The sequence below is a fragment of the Schistosoma haematobium genome, chromosome 3 (genome assembly GCF_000699445.3).
Source record: "Schistosoma haematobium chromosome 3, whole genome shotgun sequence".
Classification (NCBI taxonomy): Eukaryota; Metazoa; Platyhelminthes; class Trematoda; order Strigeidida; family Schistosomatidae; genus Schistosoma; species Schistosoma haematobium.
In genome coordinates, this window is record NC_067198.1 from 46963841 (window position 1) to 46983580 (window position 19740).

General features: G+C 34.8%; 1 protein-coding gene across 1 annotated transcript in view; it reads right to left on the bottom strand.

Moving 5' to 3' along the window:
- Positions 1 to 495: 495 nt before the first annotated feature.
- Positions 496 to 19740, bottom strand: part of MS3_00005918 (uncharacterized protein) — a 73624-nt gene continuing 54379 nt past the window's right edge. Inside the window, exon 2 of the mRNA XM_051214012.1 lies at positions 496 to 1883. Within this exon, the coding sequence (XP_051070036.1) occupies positions 1015 to 1883 (869 nt within the window). The 3' untranslated portion in view covers positions 496 to 1014. The remainder of the gene's footprint in view (positions 1884 to 19740) is intronic.

Sequence of the window (19740 nt, forward strand, 5' to 3'; positions counted from 1 at the left end):
GAGTATAATACAGTGAAATAAATTTGGAAAAACAAAAAAGAAAGGGAAATAAAGAATTCAGAAGATTAGAACTTGGGAGAACACAGAGAGTGGATGCATCTGCGCCATTGCAAACGATTTTGAGCCATGTCATTCAGTGTCTCTAACCATCGGTTGCTATTATCTCGCGGTCCCCAACCAGGTAGTCTACACCTACCAACATGACTCAGACCACTTGTCAGTGACTTCATGGACTTGTGCCATGTTTTGGTTTGGCCGCCTCTAGCTTTCTTCCAACCTACTCCTATACCACTGAACATAGCACGTCGAGGCAGTCGGTCGTTGGGCATACGTAACACGTGTCCCAGCCATCTCAACTGATGAAGTTTCACTACTTCATCAATTGATTTGCCATCCTTACCTAGTACCCGTTTCTTAACAACTGGATTTACTTACTCGATAGTCCCAGGATATACGAGCAATATTTCGAAGACACCTATGATCAAATACTAGTAACCTACGAATATCCTCTACTCTTACCGGCCATGTTTCACTGCCATAAAGTAGGATGGGACGAAGTTCTATGCAGTAATGTAGAAAAGAAAGACAAGATAAACAAACAAAATAATAATCATAACATCAAGAAAAAAATATGAGATACATATGAAATGCATTGAATAAGTAACTTCTTCTTCTTCTTTCTTCTTTTCTTCTCTTTATAATAAATATGAAATTCATGTGATGAATGATGTCATTGTGCCTAGAAACTGAAGACAAAGAAGAAGAAAAACAGGAGTATGTATTGTCTCTTTTGTTATTATGATTGTTGTTGTTGTTTACTTCATTATGGAATAATCAAAATAATGATGTGGAATTTTGTAAGGAAACGAATGAAATTCTTTTTATAATGTAACATAAAGGAATGTGAAAAATGTATCTATTTTTTTCTCTTTTTTTTTGACGTTCTCTCCCCCCTCTCTCTCTCTCTCTCACACACCCCCCTCTCATCATGGTCCATATCATCTATGTTGTATATTATTCATCAGTGTATTTTGAATTCTCTGTTTTGCTTTGACGATAACGATAAGAATGTTTATGAATGTTCCTAGTAGTATTAGTATTAGTAGTAGTAGTAGTAGTAGTAGTAGTATTAGTATGAGTATGAGTAGTATGATTAGAAGTAGTAGTAGTAGTACATTTACATGTTAAAATTTTCAATAATTTAGTACGATAAAATTGAAAGAATACAGCATATGTATAACCATTTAATGCATAATTAATATCTTTAATAGATGTTAATAAACGTGATAAATGTGCATATAATAAATGTAAACAATTTGAATGTTTATAATTTAAATTAGCTCTTATTGTTAAACTAATACTAACTGGAAATGTAAAACATAAATAAAAAAATGATAATAATAATAATGCAACAATACGACCAATTTCTTTACGATCTTCTGTGATTGTATGACGACGACGTTGTAATATAGTTGTTATTGTAGATGTTAATGAATTTTCTTGTTCATTTGTTGCTATGACAACTGATGATAATGTCCTTGTTGTTGCTGGTGGTGGTTGTGGTGGTGGTGATGTGATTGGATTCATTGAAATCAATTCACTTGATGATAAATTGATTCGATCATTATTATTATTATTATTAGTAGTAGTAGTAGTATTATACCAATTAACGAATTGTATATTTTTATTCATTGTTTTACATAATATACGTCGTTTTGATTTAATACTAATTAATTTAATAAGTAGTATTAAATTAATAAAGACTAATAAAATACATGGTACCATATAAGTTAAAACTGTACTGAATAAAAATGATAATAAATCTTTATCATTCATTGGATGTCCATTTGTACTTAATGCACAGGTTAATGAAGGTGAAGAACCTAAATTATAAAAATAAAAGAAGAAAGAAAAAGATAAATAACGAAATATTTTTTTAGTATCAGAAGGTGGATCGTGGAGATTGTATTAATTTCAATAGTTGAAATCATGAGTCAATTGAAGCTGGACTATCATAGAAGACCTAGAAGCACTGGATGGCCTTTTCGTCCTATTATAGCACTCCTCAGCAGTATGCATCCACGATCCCGTCTCGTGAGATCCGAATTCAGGACCTATCAGTCTCAAGATGTATATCCTGGAGCTCTAGTGAGAAACAGTGATTAGTGGAGTTCAATCGGGTCCGTCGTGAGATAGTAACTCACTGAAGACAATGTTGGATGTGTCATTACATCTCGTGCATTAGTTGAGGTCAGACATCAATACCGTTGGATGCCGGCTCAGTGGTCTAATGATTAAGAGTACGAATACGAGACTGATAGGTCCTGGGTTTGAATCCCGCGAGGCAGAGTCCCACAATAGGACGAAACGGCCGTCCAGTGTTCCTAGGTTTTCCGTGGTGGTCCAGCTTTAATTGACTCATGATCTCAACCGCTGAACGTATGTTTTTAAAAATTTATTTTGTAGATGATCAATTTTCAAAAAAGTGAAATTTAATAAGATGAGAATTAGAGTATGTTTTTTGTATGGTTCACCAAATATCATGTAAGAAACTCGTCAATTGGACTTACTTACGCCTGTTGCTCCTCGTGGAGGAGTGTAGGCCGTCCACTAGTACTCTCCACCCAACCCTATCCTGGGCAATCCTTTCCAGCTTTTTCCAGTTCTTATTCATTCTTTTCATATCTGATTCTATTTCTCGACGTAATGTGTTCTTTAACCTTCCTCTTTCTTGTTTCCATTCAGGATTCCAAGTTAGGGCTTGCCTCGTGATGTGGTTTGATGATTCGCGTAATCTATGTCCTATCCATTTCCATCGTCTTTTCCTAATTTCCTCTTCAGCTGGAAGCTGGCTTGTTTTCGTTCAGAGTAGGCTGTTGCTGATGGTATCCGGCCAATCGATGTTGAGTATCTTGCGTAGACAACTATTTATAATTACTTGTATCTTCTTGATGATAGTTGTAGTTCTCCAAGTTTCAGATCCACACAGTAGAACTGTCTTGACGTCCGTATTAAAGATTGTGATTGTGATATTGGTTGAAAGTTGTTGTTGATAGTGCCATATGTTCTTCAATTGTAGGAATACGGCCCTTGCGTCTGATCCTCCTTGTTCATCGATGATGCTTCTCAGGTACGGGAAGGATTCCATATCTTCCAAAGTTTCTCCATCAAGTGTGATTGGGTTGATGTTCTCTGTGTTGTATTTGAGGATCTTACTTTCTCGTTTGTTTATGTTGAGGCCTACTAATGCAGGGGCTAATGCTGTACTAGTTGTCTTCATCTGCATTTGTTCGTGTGTATGGGATAGGAGGGCTAGGTCATCTGCGAAGTCCACTTCGTCTAATTAGAACACCAACTTATATAACTTTGTCTTTGTGCTAAGTCAATGATTCATTAATTAGCACTAGCAGCCTTGATTCAGCTCTGAGTTTGTATTGGTTTGCTGTATAGTTGATATTATATCATTGAAAAATGGTCACATGTATATGGCTACTGTCAGGGAAGTCTTACTGTCTTCTCGTGGCGAGGCTGCTGTTTATAAGATTAGGAGGGCATAAAGCGAATGTTCAGAGCTTTAGAAGAGTTGATGGATATAACGGATCCACCTACGGAAGTTGGAAAATCCTGATTCCTAACTGATGGTGCATATATGCTCCAGTATCCTGAAGCAACAAATCGCGTATGAACCCAGCATGACAATCACCGAAAAAAAAAAGAAATTATTTGGTTATTCACTACTTATGAGTAGCCTAAGTCTTCAATACAAAAACGTCAGATAAAAATAATGTAGTGTTTCAATAATTCTTTCAGCTATTATAAATATTCAATAAATTCTGATCAATTCTTTCAGTCTATTTAGTTTAGTCAAAGAAAATAACCATTGAATCCATGAAATTTGTCTAATTGAAGTTTAGTAGTATATGAAGAACAATAACACATGATTACTGGCGAGTGCCAAATAACATGAAACCTAGGTCCACGGTTTCCTGTTGACTACCTCCAACCACCATATTATCTCAACATAGCGCACGCAGTCAGTCAGCTACAACGTGAGACCAGGCACACATGTGCATTGGTCGAAGTTGCCATACCTCATTAGCACAACAAGATGAACACCGAATTCATAGAAATAGTTGATTCAATGGTAGTAATATATAAAAGAAAGATTATGTATAAAGATATAGCACAGGAAGAAAGATTTAGTTGGTAGAAAGAAAGATATGGAGCGATTTCAACCTCATGGTTTGAGGAAAGACAGAGAGTGTATACACCTACGCGACTGTGATCGATTTTGAGTCATGTTACCTAGAGTTTCAAACCATTGGTTACGATGGTCACACGGACAGTGCATGCACCTAGATTAGTGGCCACATTTCATCTTGATCGATAGGATTCGATCTGCACAATGAAGGACCTGATATATATGACATTGATCACCACGCAGTAATCAATCTATTGTAAACATGTTTGGAAACATTGATCAATTTACCAGAATTTGCTTATAGTGTCGGTTACTATGTTAAGCCCATATAACTTATTTTAGCTTCCAGATGGGCCAATTTATCCACTCTCCTTGAGTCCCCTTTTTACCTTTTAATTATTCACTTATCAACCTTGATTGTTTTTATATGAGCGTATTTGAGTGTACACATCTTATCCTATTCATCACATGTCTGTAGCTTATTTTGTGTGACTATAAATAGTGATTAACATTTGATTAAATCAGGTTGGCACACACGCCTTCTTCACTGCACGTCATTTCGCTTCTCGCTTTCCTCTATTCGCTTCATCGCTCTGATTTCCTGTCCAAATCAATGATTGTACAAAACATATGTATTCAAAACTTTCATTCTCGTATTTGACTTTATTTTAATTCTGTTATTCACCAACACGGTTGAAGTCGATGAAGATTATACGAAGATAGGCGACATATATGTTGAGTGAGCTTTCCGAGAACTGCGATGGAGCCTCCAGAGGTTCTAAAGGAGCCGAAGAGTCCTAGCCAATCAGAGCATGATGGAACTGTCTAGAATATCAACGTGGCGTGCTACTATTGGTCAGTAGCATAATATGTCTTTTAGTGAATTTGTTAAAATATGATGTTGATTTAATAAATGTTAACATCTATAAATACCCGTGTTTTTCTGTAAAAGAATGAATCTTTGGAATAAAGTGTTTTTCGCTTATTTTGCGCCTTTTTTCTCGAGTTCATGTCGCTGCATAGTTCTAGCTTGTGGGTTACCAGAATAGCTTGGGAACCGAATAAAGCGTTCAAATTAACAAAACTTATCAATATATATCTCAATGACATTCATACCATCTTATTGGAGTTAGATCTCAGGTTCATTAAAGTGATGAGCTCGTCGACAACATCGTACAGGCTTCACTAATTATTCTCTGTTTCAATCTACATCTAATATCTTCTATTATTCTTTAAATATATCTTAATAGATTGTTTTTTCTTCTAAACTTGATTAGTATGGTATGTAAATGGAACAATTGAGTAGTATGTAACATCTATTATAAGCTTAAAATGGTCTAAAGATTATTGTTACTATGCGCATATAATAAATAATTCATGTCAATTCTGAAAAAAAAAACGCATCTTTTGTTTGTTTCCATGAGATAAAACATCAACAATAAACCATTACAAATAAAAGTAGTACACAAATGAACTACAAGTTAGTTGTTGTTATTGTTAATTAGATATATAGCAACACTTCTACACCCCTTTCTCTTCTATTTCTACTTCTTCCTCACTATTAAACACTCTTACTTGTAAGTGTCTAGCTAGTTCCATGAAACTTACATGAATATAAATGTCTTTAAAAGAGAAGAAAACAAAACAATGAAGAACTATTCAATTATGAAAGAAGATTAAAAATAATATCAGAATAGGATGATTATAACTAAGGAATTGAAAAGGAAAATAATCATTTTGAATGATACTAAACTTAAGATAATGAATAAATAGTAACTATGACAACATTTCACATGATTGATTATTATTATTAGTTTGTGTAGTGGAGAAGATTTGTAGTTCAAGTGGATGATTTTGATGGAGTTTTATTCTCTGAGCTGACCAAACCATCCAGCTCAGAGAACAAAACTCTATCAAAAACTAGTTTGTGTAATTGAATTCAAATGTAATCATCATCTACTGATATGGTTTAGTTCAGTAATATCATGTCTATTTCTAATTTAATCTTAGAATAAAACATTATGAAACGAAATAGGAAGTAGTTGGATAATGTGTAGTTCACTTAAATAGTGTCATTTATTTATTTCATCTTATTACTCATATAGTTTCATATCCGTAAGTTTATCATGTTTTCTAATCTATTAACCATATATGTTTACTACTTAGTTTAATGTCAGTGGTCTTGAGTGCTGAACACCGATTACCACGACGTGCAATGCTAACCGGTGTTGGATATGGTTGGAAGAAAGTTACGGACGGTCAAACCAAAACGTGGCATCAGTGATTGAAGACACTAAATTCTAGTCTGAGCCATGTTGGTAGATGCAGACCACTTGGTTGGGGTCCGCGTGACTATTGTAACCAATGGTTGGAGACTCTTGGTGACATGGCTCAGAATCGATCACGATGGCGTAGGTGTATACACTCTCTGTCTTCCCTTAAACTAAGAGATTAAAATCGCCTCATTTCTTTCTTTCTACGAACTGATTCTTTCTTCCTGTACTATGCCCTTATATGCAATCTTTCTTTTATATATTACTACCATTGAATTAACTACTTCTATGAATTCGGTGTTCATCTTGTTGTGTTAATGGGGTATGGCAACCTAGACTGATGTATATATATGGCTGGTCCTACGTTGTAGCTGACTGATTTTAATGTCGAGATATTCATCTAATTAAAAGTATGAGGATAAGGGGTCTTGTATACAATAAAATATCATCATTCATATACTTAGTTTTGTATGCAAATCAGATTACAAAGGAGATCAGAGAAGTAAACAATCAAAATCAATATGTAAATAGTAATGCTATTGTTATATCCCTATAAGACATAATGAATAGTAACTATTGGGATCCATTTGTGGACCAATACTAAACGTATATCTCTATTGTATAGTTATTAAGTAACTAAACTATGCATATTCGTAGTCCTCTTATCATAGGCTTTATTTCGATCTATGAACTATGATTATATCATTTACTATTCTTGAGTTATACCCAGTCTATCAATCGCTATCTCCTACATTCACAACCACTTTTGGCTAAATCTTGTACAAATGTTGTTTTCTGTTTTATCGTACGATGTGGTCTGCTTGATTGGTATATAAACTCAGTATGTTTGAAATACACGATTCATATTGCAGGGGGCTGAGATTGATGTTCTGGACTCAATAGGGAGGGCTAGGCAAAAAGATAATGACCGATGAGGATTCTAAACTGATTTTATGGGTTAATGCGTCGTTGATCCGGTTGATAAATCGCTATTGTCTAATTGGCGGTATCATTACGTCATATATGAATAGGACATAAAGCCACAAGCTATAACAGATATTGATCATTTAAGATCATTCTGTTCAATGAGAAAAACAAAACTTGTAAAATTCTTCTTTTCATCTTGAAGTACAAATCGGTTCAATCATTTAATGATAAAACGTTATTAAGATGTTTCTTGTAAATGAGAATGGAATTCAAGTTTGAATAAGCAATTTTAAAGAGAAAATACCTTTTAGTGGTTCTATTTTGTGAGGTTCTGTAAAGGGTAATCATAAAATGATATCATTTAACGTATCACTGAAAGCCTACAAGCAAGACATAATTATTTCATTGTAGTAATGAATTATTCAGGAGTACCTATGAACAACTGTCAGAGATGAACATAAAATGTTCACATTTTGCAAAAGGTGTCTAATCTTCAAGATTAGTCAATAAGAATCTAGAGATCTTCAATTCTAACAACAATTAGTTCATGATAAGCAAAGTTGGATAGTGGCTAATAATGGAATCCAGGAAACGTATTTCATCTTATTTGAGACTCATCAGTTAGACCTACCTGTATCTCAGAGTTGATATTCACTTTGAGACTCGAACCCAATACCATTAGCTTCAAACGCCATCGCGTTATCCACCTAGCTACTAAATCCTGATAGACACTTGCTGATGCGATTAGGTGAAGTTTAAACCCCCTTGGTATTGTTTACTTGTATCTTCGATTGATATTTAGGACTGCAACTGATCAGTCTCTTATTGGCATCTATGCATACTCTGTGGATCGCCTTGATATTGCCTTAATTTATAACCATTATAAGCAAATGGGACAAAATATGAATCCTGGATTCCAATGCTAACCACTATTCATCTTTGCTTAAAATGCTTGTGTCATAAAACAATATTGAAACAGTCTGAACAAGATACACAGATGCCAACAAGTAACTAATCAATTACAGTCCTAAACATCAATGAGAAGATACAAGCCAAACAATATCAAGGTGGTGCAACTTCGTGGATTGGTTGAAGTTAGACATTAACATCCGTTGGATGCCGACCCGGTGGTCTAGTTGGTTAAGCGCCTGTCGTGAGACTGATAGGTCTTGGGTTCGATTCTCGCGGGGTGCGGGATCGTGGATGCGCACTGCTGAGGAGTCCCATACTAGGACGAAACGGCCGTCCAGTACTTCCAGGTTTTCCATAGTGATCTAACTTCAATTGACTCATGATTTCAACCAGTGAAATATCAAGTGAATTTAATTAGTTCATAATAATATGATGAATATCACCCAATGAGTAAGATCTCTTGAATGAATGAATGGATCTCAGAATGAAATTATTGTCCAAGAGTTTCGTTTTCTTCCTAATTCTTGATAATGTTAATCTTTCTAATATAAATATCATTTACATATTTCAATGTTTATTTCTATTAAACAAACAAACGAACAAGCCCTCCTGTTATTATTTAGCCATAGAAATAGATTAGCATAGATGGTGAATAGGGAAGGTCAAATAAACATAATAACTTAGTTATAATGATTACATAAACAAAAATTTCATATCTCATGAGATTGGATATCTTGTTGTTGTTCTTTTCTATGTATTTAATAAGACAACTAACTAGATTTACATAATCATTAAGTTCATTAAAGAAAACAAAAAAAAGTTTTATATCGGAAGAGGTTTTGTGGAGACTGTAATAAGTTGATAATTGAATTCATGAGTCTATTGAGACTAGAGCATCATAGAAAACCTAGAAGCACTGGATAACCGTTTCATCCTATTGTGAAACTTCTCGGTGGCATTGAGTATCCACGATCCCATCTAGCGAGATTCGAACACAAGACACATCAGTTTCGCACGCGAGCGCCTAACCACTAGACCACTGAGTCAATATCCAACGGTGTTAATATCTAACTTCAACTAATTCACGAAATTGAATGGCACATAAACCATTGTTTCCAGTGAGTTACTATCTCACAACAAACCCGGTTGAACTCCACTGATTACTGTTTCTCATTAGAACTCCAGGAAATACGTCTTGAAGCCAGTGACTAGTGAGCACATGTGTGACTGATAGGTCCGGGGTTAGAATCTCTCTAGATAGGATGGTGGATGCTCAATGTCACGGTGAAGTCCCACAATAGGACAAAACAGTCGTCCAGTGCTTCTAGGTTTCCCATGATGGTCTAGGTTTAATGAACTCATGAATTTAACTATAAAATGACTAAAATCTCCGAAAAACTTGCTTTTGATCATTAATCATTGTATATATATACAAGTTTATAAAATAACAGGAAACTAATATAAACATTAGTAAAGAAAAAACGTAAATAAATATTTCATTTTGAACTTAATTATCAAAACATATTGGCAATAGAATATACAGATTAGGTTTTAATCAATTAGACTTTCGATAAAAAGATAGTATACATTCACTTATTATTATTTGGTTTGTATCTTCCCATTGAGGTTTAACACTGCAATTGATCAGTCTGTTATTGGCATATGTGCATACTGTGCGTATGCCTCGATATTGCCTGAATTCACAAGCTATTTGTAAGCAATGATGGATAGTGGCTAGTAGTGGAATCCAGTTTGACATGTGTTTCGTCCTATTTGGGACTCGTCAGCTGGGTGTACCTGCATCTCAGAGTTGATTTTCACTCTGGGACTCGATCCCAGTACCATTCGCTTCAAACACCATCGCGTTATCCACTTAGCTACTGAGTCCTGAAAGAATAACATATGTAAGCGAACCTTAGTGTTTTCGATTAGATCTTCATCAGACTATACTCTAATGTACGGTAATGTATTTATATATTGCACTTACGAAATGAATTAAACCAACCAAGGCAGTTTGTGAGTCAATGATGATAACAGTAGAATAGATTACATAAATAAGTGTAAAGTATAAATTGGTAGTGTGATGACAACTGTACGAGTTGTGATTAGAATAATAAAGGCTTGAATCAATATTACATAATAGGAAGTTGGTTAAACTGTATAATTGCTGATATTAAGTGAATCCTAATGTTACTATCATTGTAAGTAAATCAACATTATAATGTACTTTATTCAACATGATCTAATGGATAGAAAACTTTGAACGTTAATTAACAAGTTTTTATCAGAACTATTGTTATGAGTTTATGTCCGGCTTTTTATCACGTGACTTATCCACCAATCAAAGTACGACTTATACAGTCTTAGCACTGTGCCAAACCAATGACGTTCGACCGGTATGAGCAGCCTAGCACCTTATTGGTCCTATGTTCGCGTAGCTCGTCCACTTGAGTGCAGAACACCAATACCAGCTTCCACTATACGACGCGAATCGAATCATTTATTTCACACATACTGGGCTTATATATCAATCAAACAGACCTCAGCGCACCATAAAGTAGGAAATAACATTTGTACACAATAAAGCCGAGAAGTGGCTGTGAACGTGGTAGACTGTAATCAATAAACTGAACATAACTTAAGAACCGTAAATCGTACAATAATAAATTATAGGTCAAAATAAAGCTTATAATAAGGGGGATATAAATATACATAGTCTAATTATTGAATAGTTATACCATAAGAATATATAGATAATATTAGTCCATTAATAGATCTCAGAAGTTACTTGTGGTTTAATATTCACTCGGATATAACAACTATTATAAGGGAAATGACAGTATTTGTAGGATGTGAATCAGTATCACTTAATGTTCAGAACTATTGAAGTAGCGACTAGTATTCTGTAAGATTGTGATTGACTTAGTTACTAACTGGTTTTCATTATCAATGTAGATAAATCAATAGTACTGATTTAAAAAAATCAATAATGTATGCTTATATGAACAATTGAAAGAAAAAAAACAATACACGACAACAAAGTTATATAAATGTTGATGAAACTTATGGAAATTTAGTTAAGATATATTCGTATAATAATGATGGGTTACTTTAAAGGACTCAGTAGCTGAGTGGATAACGTGATGGCGTTTGAAGCTAATGGTACTGGGTTCGAGTCCCCGAATGAGCATCAACTCCGAGATGCAGATACATCCAGCTGACGAGTCCTAAATAGTATGAAAGGCGTGTCCTGGATTCCACTGCTAGCCACTGTCCATGTTTGCTTACTTTAAAGATAACATATTTAATAAAAGGTAAACATTTCAATCCTTTTAAGGAAGTATATAAAGATCACAGGTTAAACATACAATCCTATGAGTAATGTCAACCTCTTCTGTTGATAGGATCATTGAAATTGTAAAACATTTTACGCCTTTAAAAAATACCTCTGTATACACAGTACCAGTAGATTGTGAAAAGTCAAGATAGCTGCAAAACACTGATCTTTGAAAATTTTAAGTTTAACCAAGCCGATGAGGAATGGGATAGCAGAATAGGTTTATTACCCCTAGTAAGGATCGTATCGAGTTAAAGATAAATATAATCAGTAAGGGGTTTGGAGGAGTCGATTAAAGCTAGACCACCATAAAAAACCTGAAGACACTGGACGGCTCTTTCGTCCTAGTATAGGACTTTTAAGCAGCGACCATCCTCAACCCCGTTTTCGGGACTCGAACCCAGCACCTTCGGTCTAGAACTCGAGCGTTTAGACTCTAGACCACTCAGCTGGCACAAAACCAAACCACTAAATTGCACCACCGTCCACCATTGACTTTAATGAGCTACTATCTCACAACAGACCTGATTGAACTCCACTGATCACCGCTTCACACTAGAACCCCAGAAAATACCTCTTGAAACCAGTCACTAGTGAGTACATGTAGATTATTTTCAGATCCCATGAGCGGGATCGTGGATACACACTACTCATGAATCCCATACTAGAACAAAACAGCCATCCATTACTTCCATATTGTCCATAATGGTCTAACTTTAATTGACTCATGAATTCAATTATTTAAATTACTACAATCTTCACAAAAACCTCCTTCGGATAATAATCAATTATTATATATTATTATATTTTAAATATTCTATTTCAATAGTTGAAACCATGAGTCGTTTGAAGCTAGTTCATCATGGAAAACCTGAAAGCACTGGACAGCCATTTCATCTTATTGTAGTACTTCTCACCAATGTGCATCGACGATCCTGTCTCGCGAGATTCGAACCCAGGACCTATCGGTCCCTATTCTATATATATATATATATCCTATTGTAAATTAATTATTATTACTTATTTACTATACAAGTGTAAACATACATTTTTAATAATAAATAAATAAATAAATTTATTTACTTTCTCAAATTAAATATATTTATGTACATAAATGATGGTGAATAAAAGAAGGAACAAACGACGACGACGACAACAACAACAACAACAACAACGAATGTTTACCCATGAAAGGAGGGGGGACTGAATAAACTTAGATAATTGATTAGGGTAGTCTTTTTTTTTGTTTTTGTTTGTTTGTTTACAATTATCATTGAGTATAAACATCTAATGAAAATATCTGTTCAATTAAACTTTTATTTATGGATATTGTTTGTTTGTTTACTCCTTAAAAGAATGGAAATAGAGACACCTTGAACTGATAACTCATATTACAGAATAAACAATACTGACATTATTATTATTAGTAGTAGTATTTGTTGAGTCGGCTTTCGGAGAACTTCAACGGAGCCTCCAGAGGCCAATCAGAGCATGAGGGAGCATTCTAGAATTTCAACGTGGCGTGCTACTATTAGTCAGTAGCATAATATGTCGTTGACGGATTGGCCGAAATATGATGTTGATTGAACAAACGTTAACATCTATAAATACTCATGTTTTCTGTAGAAAAACGAACCTTGGAGTAAAGTGTCTCTCTCATACTTTGCGTCTTCTTTCTTGTGTTCAGGTCGTTGTATAGTTCTAGCGTGCGGGTTATCAGAATAGCTTAGGAACGAATATAGCGTCCAATCAGCAAGACTTAACAGTATTAGTATTAGTATTTCAAAGAGTTCATAATCAGTTAATTGAATAGCGGGAAACACACGTACATGCACATATATATATATATATATATATATATATATATATATATACACCAATAAAATGATATTTTGTAATCCGAGTATCACTACTATTATGTTGTATACTACTTATGTCGATAGATATAAGTAGTATGTCATTGTCAATCAGTAGAAGAATACATGGTAATAAAAGGTAATAAAGGTCAACTTGAAGAAAATACAAACGGTATTATAGAAAGGAATTGTGATTTGGAAAAATCATAGAGAATGTAAAGAACAAATTTTAGTGACCTTATATGTGATTCTAGTTATATCATATGTTTGATTATTATTGAAATAGACATATCCCCAATTCCCGTACATAATCATCTACTTAACTAGGGTTAGTGGATAACGAAATTAGTTAAGTCAAATATGAGAATGGATGCTTTGAATACGTCTATTTTGTACACTCGTTGATCTGGATAGACAATCAAGGGAACTGTGGTGCGGGTTACTTATATCTACATAAGTACTATATAACGGTGGTCAGGCATAGAATGTATTTCAGTAGAAGATCGAGAAGGAAAGAACGGGAACAGAATGCAACTGGTATGAGAATGCATGGACAATGACATCTGAGACAATGGACTGATATTTGCAAAAAGGAACAGTCAAGTTTGAGACTATGGATTGATATTTTGCAAATTAACGATTTACTATATAGTTCTCAGATTTTGGTGAGATGCTCTGTAATTCTGTGCTTAAATACAATCGGTTGTATCCACTCGTTTTCTTGTTCACTACAGAATGAAGCAAAGAGAAGAGAGCGGAGCGAAACGATGTGTAGTAGAGAAAGCGTATGAGCCAAGTCGATTTAATCAAACGTTAGTCAATATTTATAGACAGATAAAAATAGGCTACAGACATGTGATTAGTACGGTAAGAAGTGAATATGCATATGCTTATATGAAAACAGTCAGGGTTGATAAGCGAATAATTAACAAGGTCAAAATATGACTGAAGAAGAATGAATAAATTGGCTTGTCCCGAAGCGAGAATAAGCTATATAAGCTTAACATAGTAATCGACACTACAAAATGATGAAATTTTACAAATGAAGTATTCTATGTATGTGTTTTCTATATTATAAAGAGATTCTGTAAGGTAGAAAATACAGTTTTAGAAAGGCAGCACAGATGGAAATTCTTGTTCATACAACACACTGAAGAAGTCACAAACAGTGATACAATAGAGTCTATGTACAGTCTTAAAGTCAACGAAACCAGGTTTAATGTTAAAGTTTACTTTATGTTTTCTTTGTCAGAAACTGAGTAGGGTAGGGGAAATGTAGATCCACAAGTACAATTTAATGTAAGAAACTAAGTTAAAGATTTTGTATTAGTTTTAAACGTATTTCCATTGAAGGCTATATTGAGGCAATCCGAACAGGATGTACATATGCCAATAATAGGCTAATCCGTTGCAGTCCTAAACAACAATGGGAAGATTCAAGTCAAACAATATCAAGTAAATTTAAACTTCACCCCATTGTACAAGCAAGTGACTATTACAACTCAGGTGCTAGGTGGATAACGCCGATGGCATTTGAAGCAAATGGTACTGGGTTCGAGTCCTAGAGTGAACATCAACCAGTCTGGGATGCAGATACGACCACCACCATGGCAAACCAGGAATCACTGAACGACTGCTTCGTACTATTGTGGGATTCCTCAGCAGTGCGCATCCACGACCTCGTCTCGCGGGATTCAAACCCATCACCTATCAGTCTCGCGCGCGAGTGCCTAACAACTCGACTACTGAGACGGCCGCCATCCAACGGCGTTAATGTCTAACTTCAACCAATCCACGAAGTTGTGCGACCGTACACCACTGTCTTCAGTGAGTTGATATCTCACAATAGGGTTCGAATCTCGCGGGAGGCGGGATCGTGGATGTGCACTACTGAGGAGTCCCATAATAGAACGAAACAGCCGTCCAGTGCTTCCATGTTTTCCATGGTGGTGGTCTAGCTTCAACTAACTCATGATTCCAACTAATAAAATTATGAATCCTTCATTACATAATGTTTATAATAAACACCATAGTAACTAAATTAACTACTATTTTTTCTGGATTCAAGTTTCAATGCACACATCGACATCATAATTCAAGTACATCTCGCTGACAATTTTTAAATAGAATGAAATGTACATCATGATTTCCACTGTTAATCATTATCCGAAAAGGGTTTGTAAATGACTTGGGTTTTCTGTTATTGTTGTTGTTGTTGTTGATGAAAACAAACGTTAATAAGTAGTAACACTGATTTATGATTATTTTATGTTAACAGTTTTATTTTCTATTATCTAGAATTCATCTTTATTATTAAGATGAATTCATGGATAATCTATCCCAAAGACTGAATAACCCAAACGTATCATTCTCATTAAAGTACTTATGATAATTAGAAGTATTTGAATTATAGTATGAACTAAGAATCCCAGAAATGACGTAACCGGATCAAGAAGTACTAGATAACCGCAAACGAATGTTACTGTATTTAGAATTTGAAATCAAGCATTCAACAAATACAAAGGTATCATTAGTTCATTCAAACACCACAGTAGTCTTATATTTCAGTCAATTTAGATGGATGCATGATTATGGGTATTTGAAGTTAATCTACCAAATAACAATGTTAATTAACTAAAAATTACTGATCAATAATAGAAGGATAATATATTACTAGTTTGGATAACTTGAGAAGTTGAAGTTGTTTCATCAATAGATTATTTCTAATGTGTATACTAATCTATTGTCTAATAAAATAAATTACATTTGAAATTGACTTGATGTTGTTTTACTTGTATCCTCTCATTGTTACTTAGGACTGTAATTGATCAGTCTCATGTTGGCATATGTGCATCCTGTGAGGATTACCTCGATATATCCTTAAGTCACAAGCTTTATAAGTAAAGATATATAGTGGCTAGCAATTGGAATCCAGTTCGACACGGGTTTCGTTGTATTTGGGAGTGAACATCAACTCTGGGATGCAGATATATCCAGCTGACGAGTCCCAAATAGGATGAAACGCGCGTCAAACTGGATTCCACTGCTAGCCACTACCCATCTTTGCTTAGAATGCTTGTGAATTAATACAATATCAAAGCAATCTGCACAAGATGCACATATACCAAAAGGTAACTCATCAATTTCAGTCTTAAACATTAATGGGAAGATTGAAGCAACCAATACAAAATGTATTTTCATTCAGTCGATTATTGTATGTATTTAATGTGAATTTCATTCATTACATTTTCATTAAGTCATTAGTCCATTCAATGTGCTCTTCATTCATTTGATGATCAATAATATTTTATTAGAATAATTAATCTACTTTGATCGGTACATAACCCAACGAACTCGAATGTGATCCGAATTCTTCCAAGATGTTTCTTGCTGGATAATTTGTTATATAGTATTCAGGACATAGTGTAAAAGAAACTGTTGTGACCTGGTTCAAAGTGTTGTTAGAGTAATCATTCCTATTTGAAATCATATAGAAAGTTGTTAGAAAGTAGCGTTTGGTACTTGTAATCAAAATGTATCTTCCAACCCCTACATATCTGAGTAAAAAAGCTCTATTCACTATCATAGTCAGATATATTATCATCAAGGGAATAAAATATATGACAGTCACAATCTCACATAATCATTTTCGACTCTCACCGAATAAATATTGTAGTGGCTTTGATTCGTTAACCGTTATTACATAAACCTCAACGGTGTTTGAAATAAGAAGGCATTGAGAAGCGGCAATTACAGTTTACAAGCGGATAGCGCAGATCACAAAGCCATACGAGGTAAATCTAATATCATCGATAATTATTATGTATGGTAAAAAAAGGAAACATGAGTCCTACAAATATATTCTGCCAAGAATGAGATGCTTTACCGTACGTGGGTATTTATAAGTCAATCACAACCATAATTCCTGTCCAATAATCAGTTAATGTTGTTAGTAGATAAAAAGGCTATTCAATATTTATCTTAAATAAGTTTAAGTCTTTGATAAAAATCCATGCAGTTATATTGTTTTGAGAATTTATACACAATATATGAGTACATGAGTGAATTATTTACACAGGTACAGTTACTACTTATATGTTTATATAGTAGTCAGTTTGTATACATTAAAAATACACTTGACTTGGAAGTATATTCATTCAATATTTAGTAATATCATCCCATTTTTAATATTCGTGCAGTCAAATTAGACAAGAGATTATAACAAAAAACTACTCTTATTTTGGTATGTGCTACTGATGTCGACAGATAAAAGCAGTATATATCATCCATCAAAAGTGAAATGCCTAAATGCAAAAGGTTAAGAAGATCAAAGAAAAGAGAATGAGAACAGAGAATAATTGTTGTGGAAACGAAAGAACAGTGAAGTCTGAGACGATTGATTGACATTTTTCAAGTGAAGTATTTACTGTAGCGTTCTCAGATGCCACTAAGTGATTCTGTAAGTTCATGTTGAAATACATTTGAATGTCCCCAATTGTGTGTTCTCGTTCACTACACCAATTCAGATAATAAACATCCATAATTTGATTAGACACTAACTCATTAAAATAGTTAAATATGTATTGGATTATGTACTAAACATCAAGAATAAACACCAACGATTTGATTTCAGTAAATGAAATGTTTAGAATGGTATCAGATTATGTAAAAAGATCCTGAACAATTCCATTGATATTCATAATTTAAATGACCTAATCTTATAGTTTTCAACATAAGATTTAAGATAAAAGAATTTGTTATTGTCTTGATAATTATCTTCAGTGAGACCGCGATTTGTGAACGACCTTTGAGCTAGGCTAGACTGACCTTAACAGTGTCCACTTAATAACCACGACCAAATGAGGGTTATAGATAGTCAATATCATACAGAACTCATATGATGGATTACACTGCAAAATCGTGCATGGAGGACAGTTGACAAAGTCGTTCGAAGTGAAGACCGGTGTTAGGGAAGGTTGCCTACTCTCACCCTTTCTCTTTCTCCTGGTGATCGACTGGATCATGAAGACGTCAACGTCTGAAGGGAAGCGCGGGATACAATGGACATCTAAGATGCAGTTGGATGATCTAGACTTCGCAGACGATCTGGCCCTTCTATCCCAAACGCAACAACAGATGCAGGAGAAGACAAACAGTGTGGCAGCAGCCTCAGCAGCAATAGGTCTCAATATACACAAAGGGAAAAGCAGGATTCTCCGATAAAACACAGAATGCACCAATCCAATCACAATTGACGGAGAAGATTTGGAAGATGTAAAAACCTTTACATATTTGGGCAGCATCATTGATGAACAGGGTGGATCTGATGCAGATGTGAAGGCGCGGATCGGCAAAGCAAGAGCAGCATATTTACAACTGAGGAACATCTGGAACTCAAAGCAACTGGCAACCAACACCAAGGTCAGGATTTTTAATACAAATGTCAAGACAGTTCTACTGTATGGGGCAGAAACCTGGAGAACTACAAAAGCCATCATCCAGAAAATACAGGTGTTTATCAACAATTGTCTACGCAAAATACTTCAGATCCATTGGCCGGACACTATTAGCAACAACCTACTGTGGGAGAGAACAAACCAGATCCCAGTGGAGGAAGAAATCAGGAAGAAGCGCTGGAGGTGGATAGGACACACATTGAGGAAAACACCCAACTGCGTCACAAGACAAGCCCTCACATGGAATCCTGAAGGTCAAAGGAAAAGAGGAAGACCAAAGAACACATTACGCCGAGAAATGGAAATAAACATGAGAAAAATGAACAAGAATTGGATGGAACTAGAAAAGAAGGCCCAGGACAGAGTGGGTTGGAGAATGCTGGTCAGCGGCCTATGCTCCATTGGGAGTAACAGGCGTAAGTAAGTAAGTAAATGAGGGTTATGAACCTCTGTGACAAATTCGAATTATGATTTACAGTTGATAGTTAAGGTTATGAAATAGGTGTAAGTGTTTTCATCACGAACTGACATCAGCTATAATACAAAAACGCTATTTAGCTAAATGGATGAGTGAATTTCGCGCCAAAATCCGAGACTTGTTATCTTGTATCTGATTAGTTCGTCCATAATTTATAGTTTCGCCTTATCTTCTATTTAAAAGGCCTGATATCTGAACCATATATGTATGTATATTTATACTGGAATGAACTTGACACTTTCATCTTTCATAGTAAGTACAATATCATAAAATAAATATACTAGAAATTAATAGTTGACA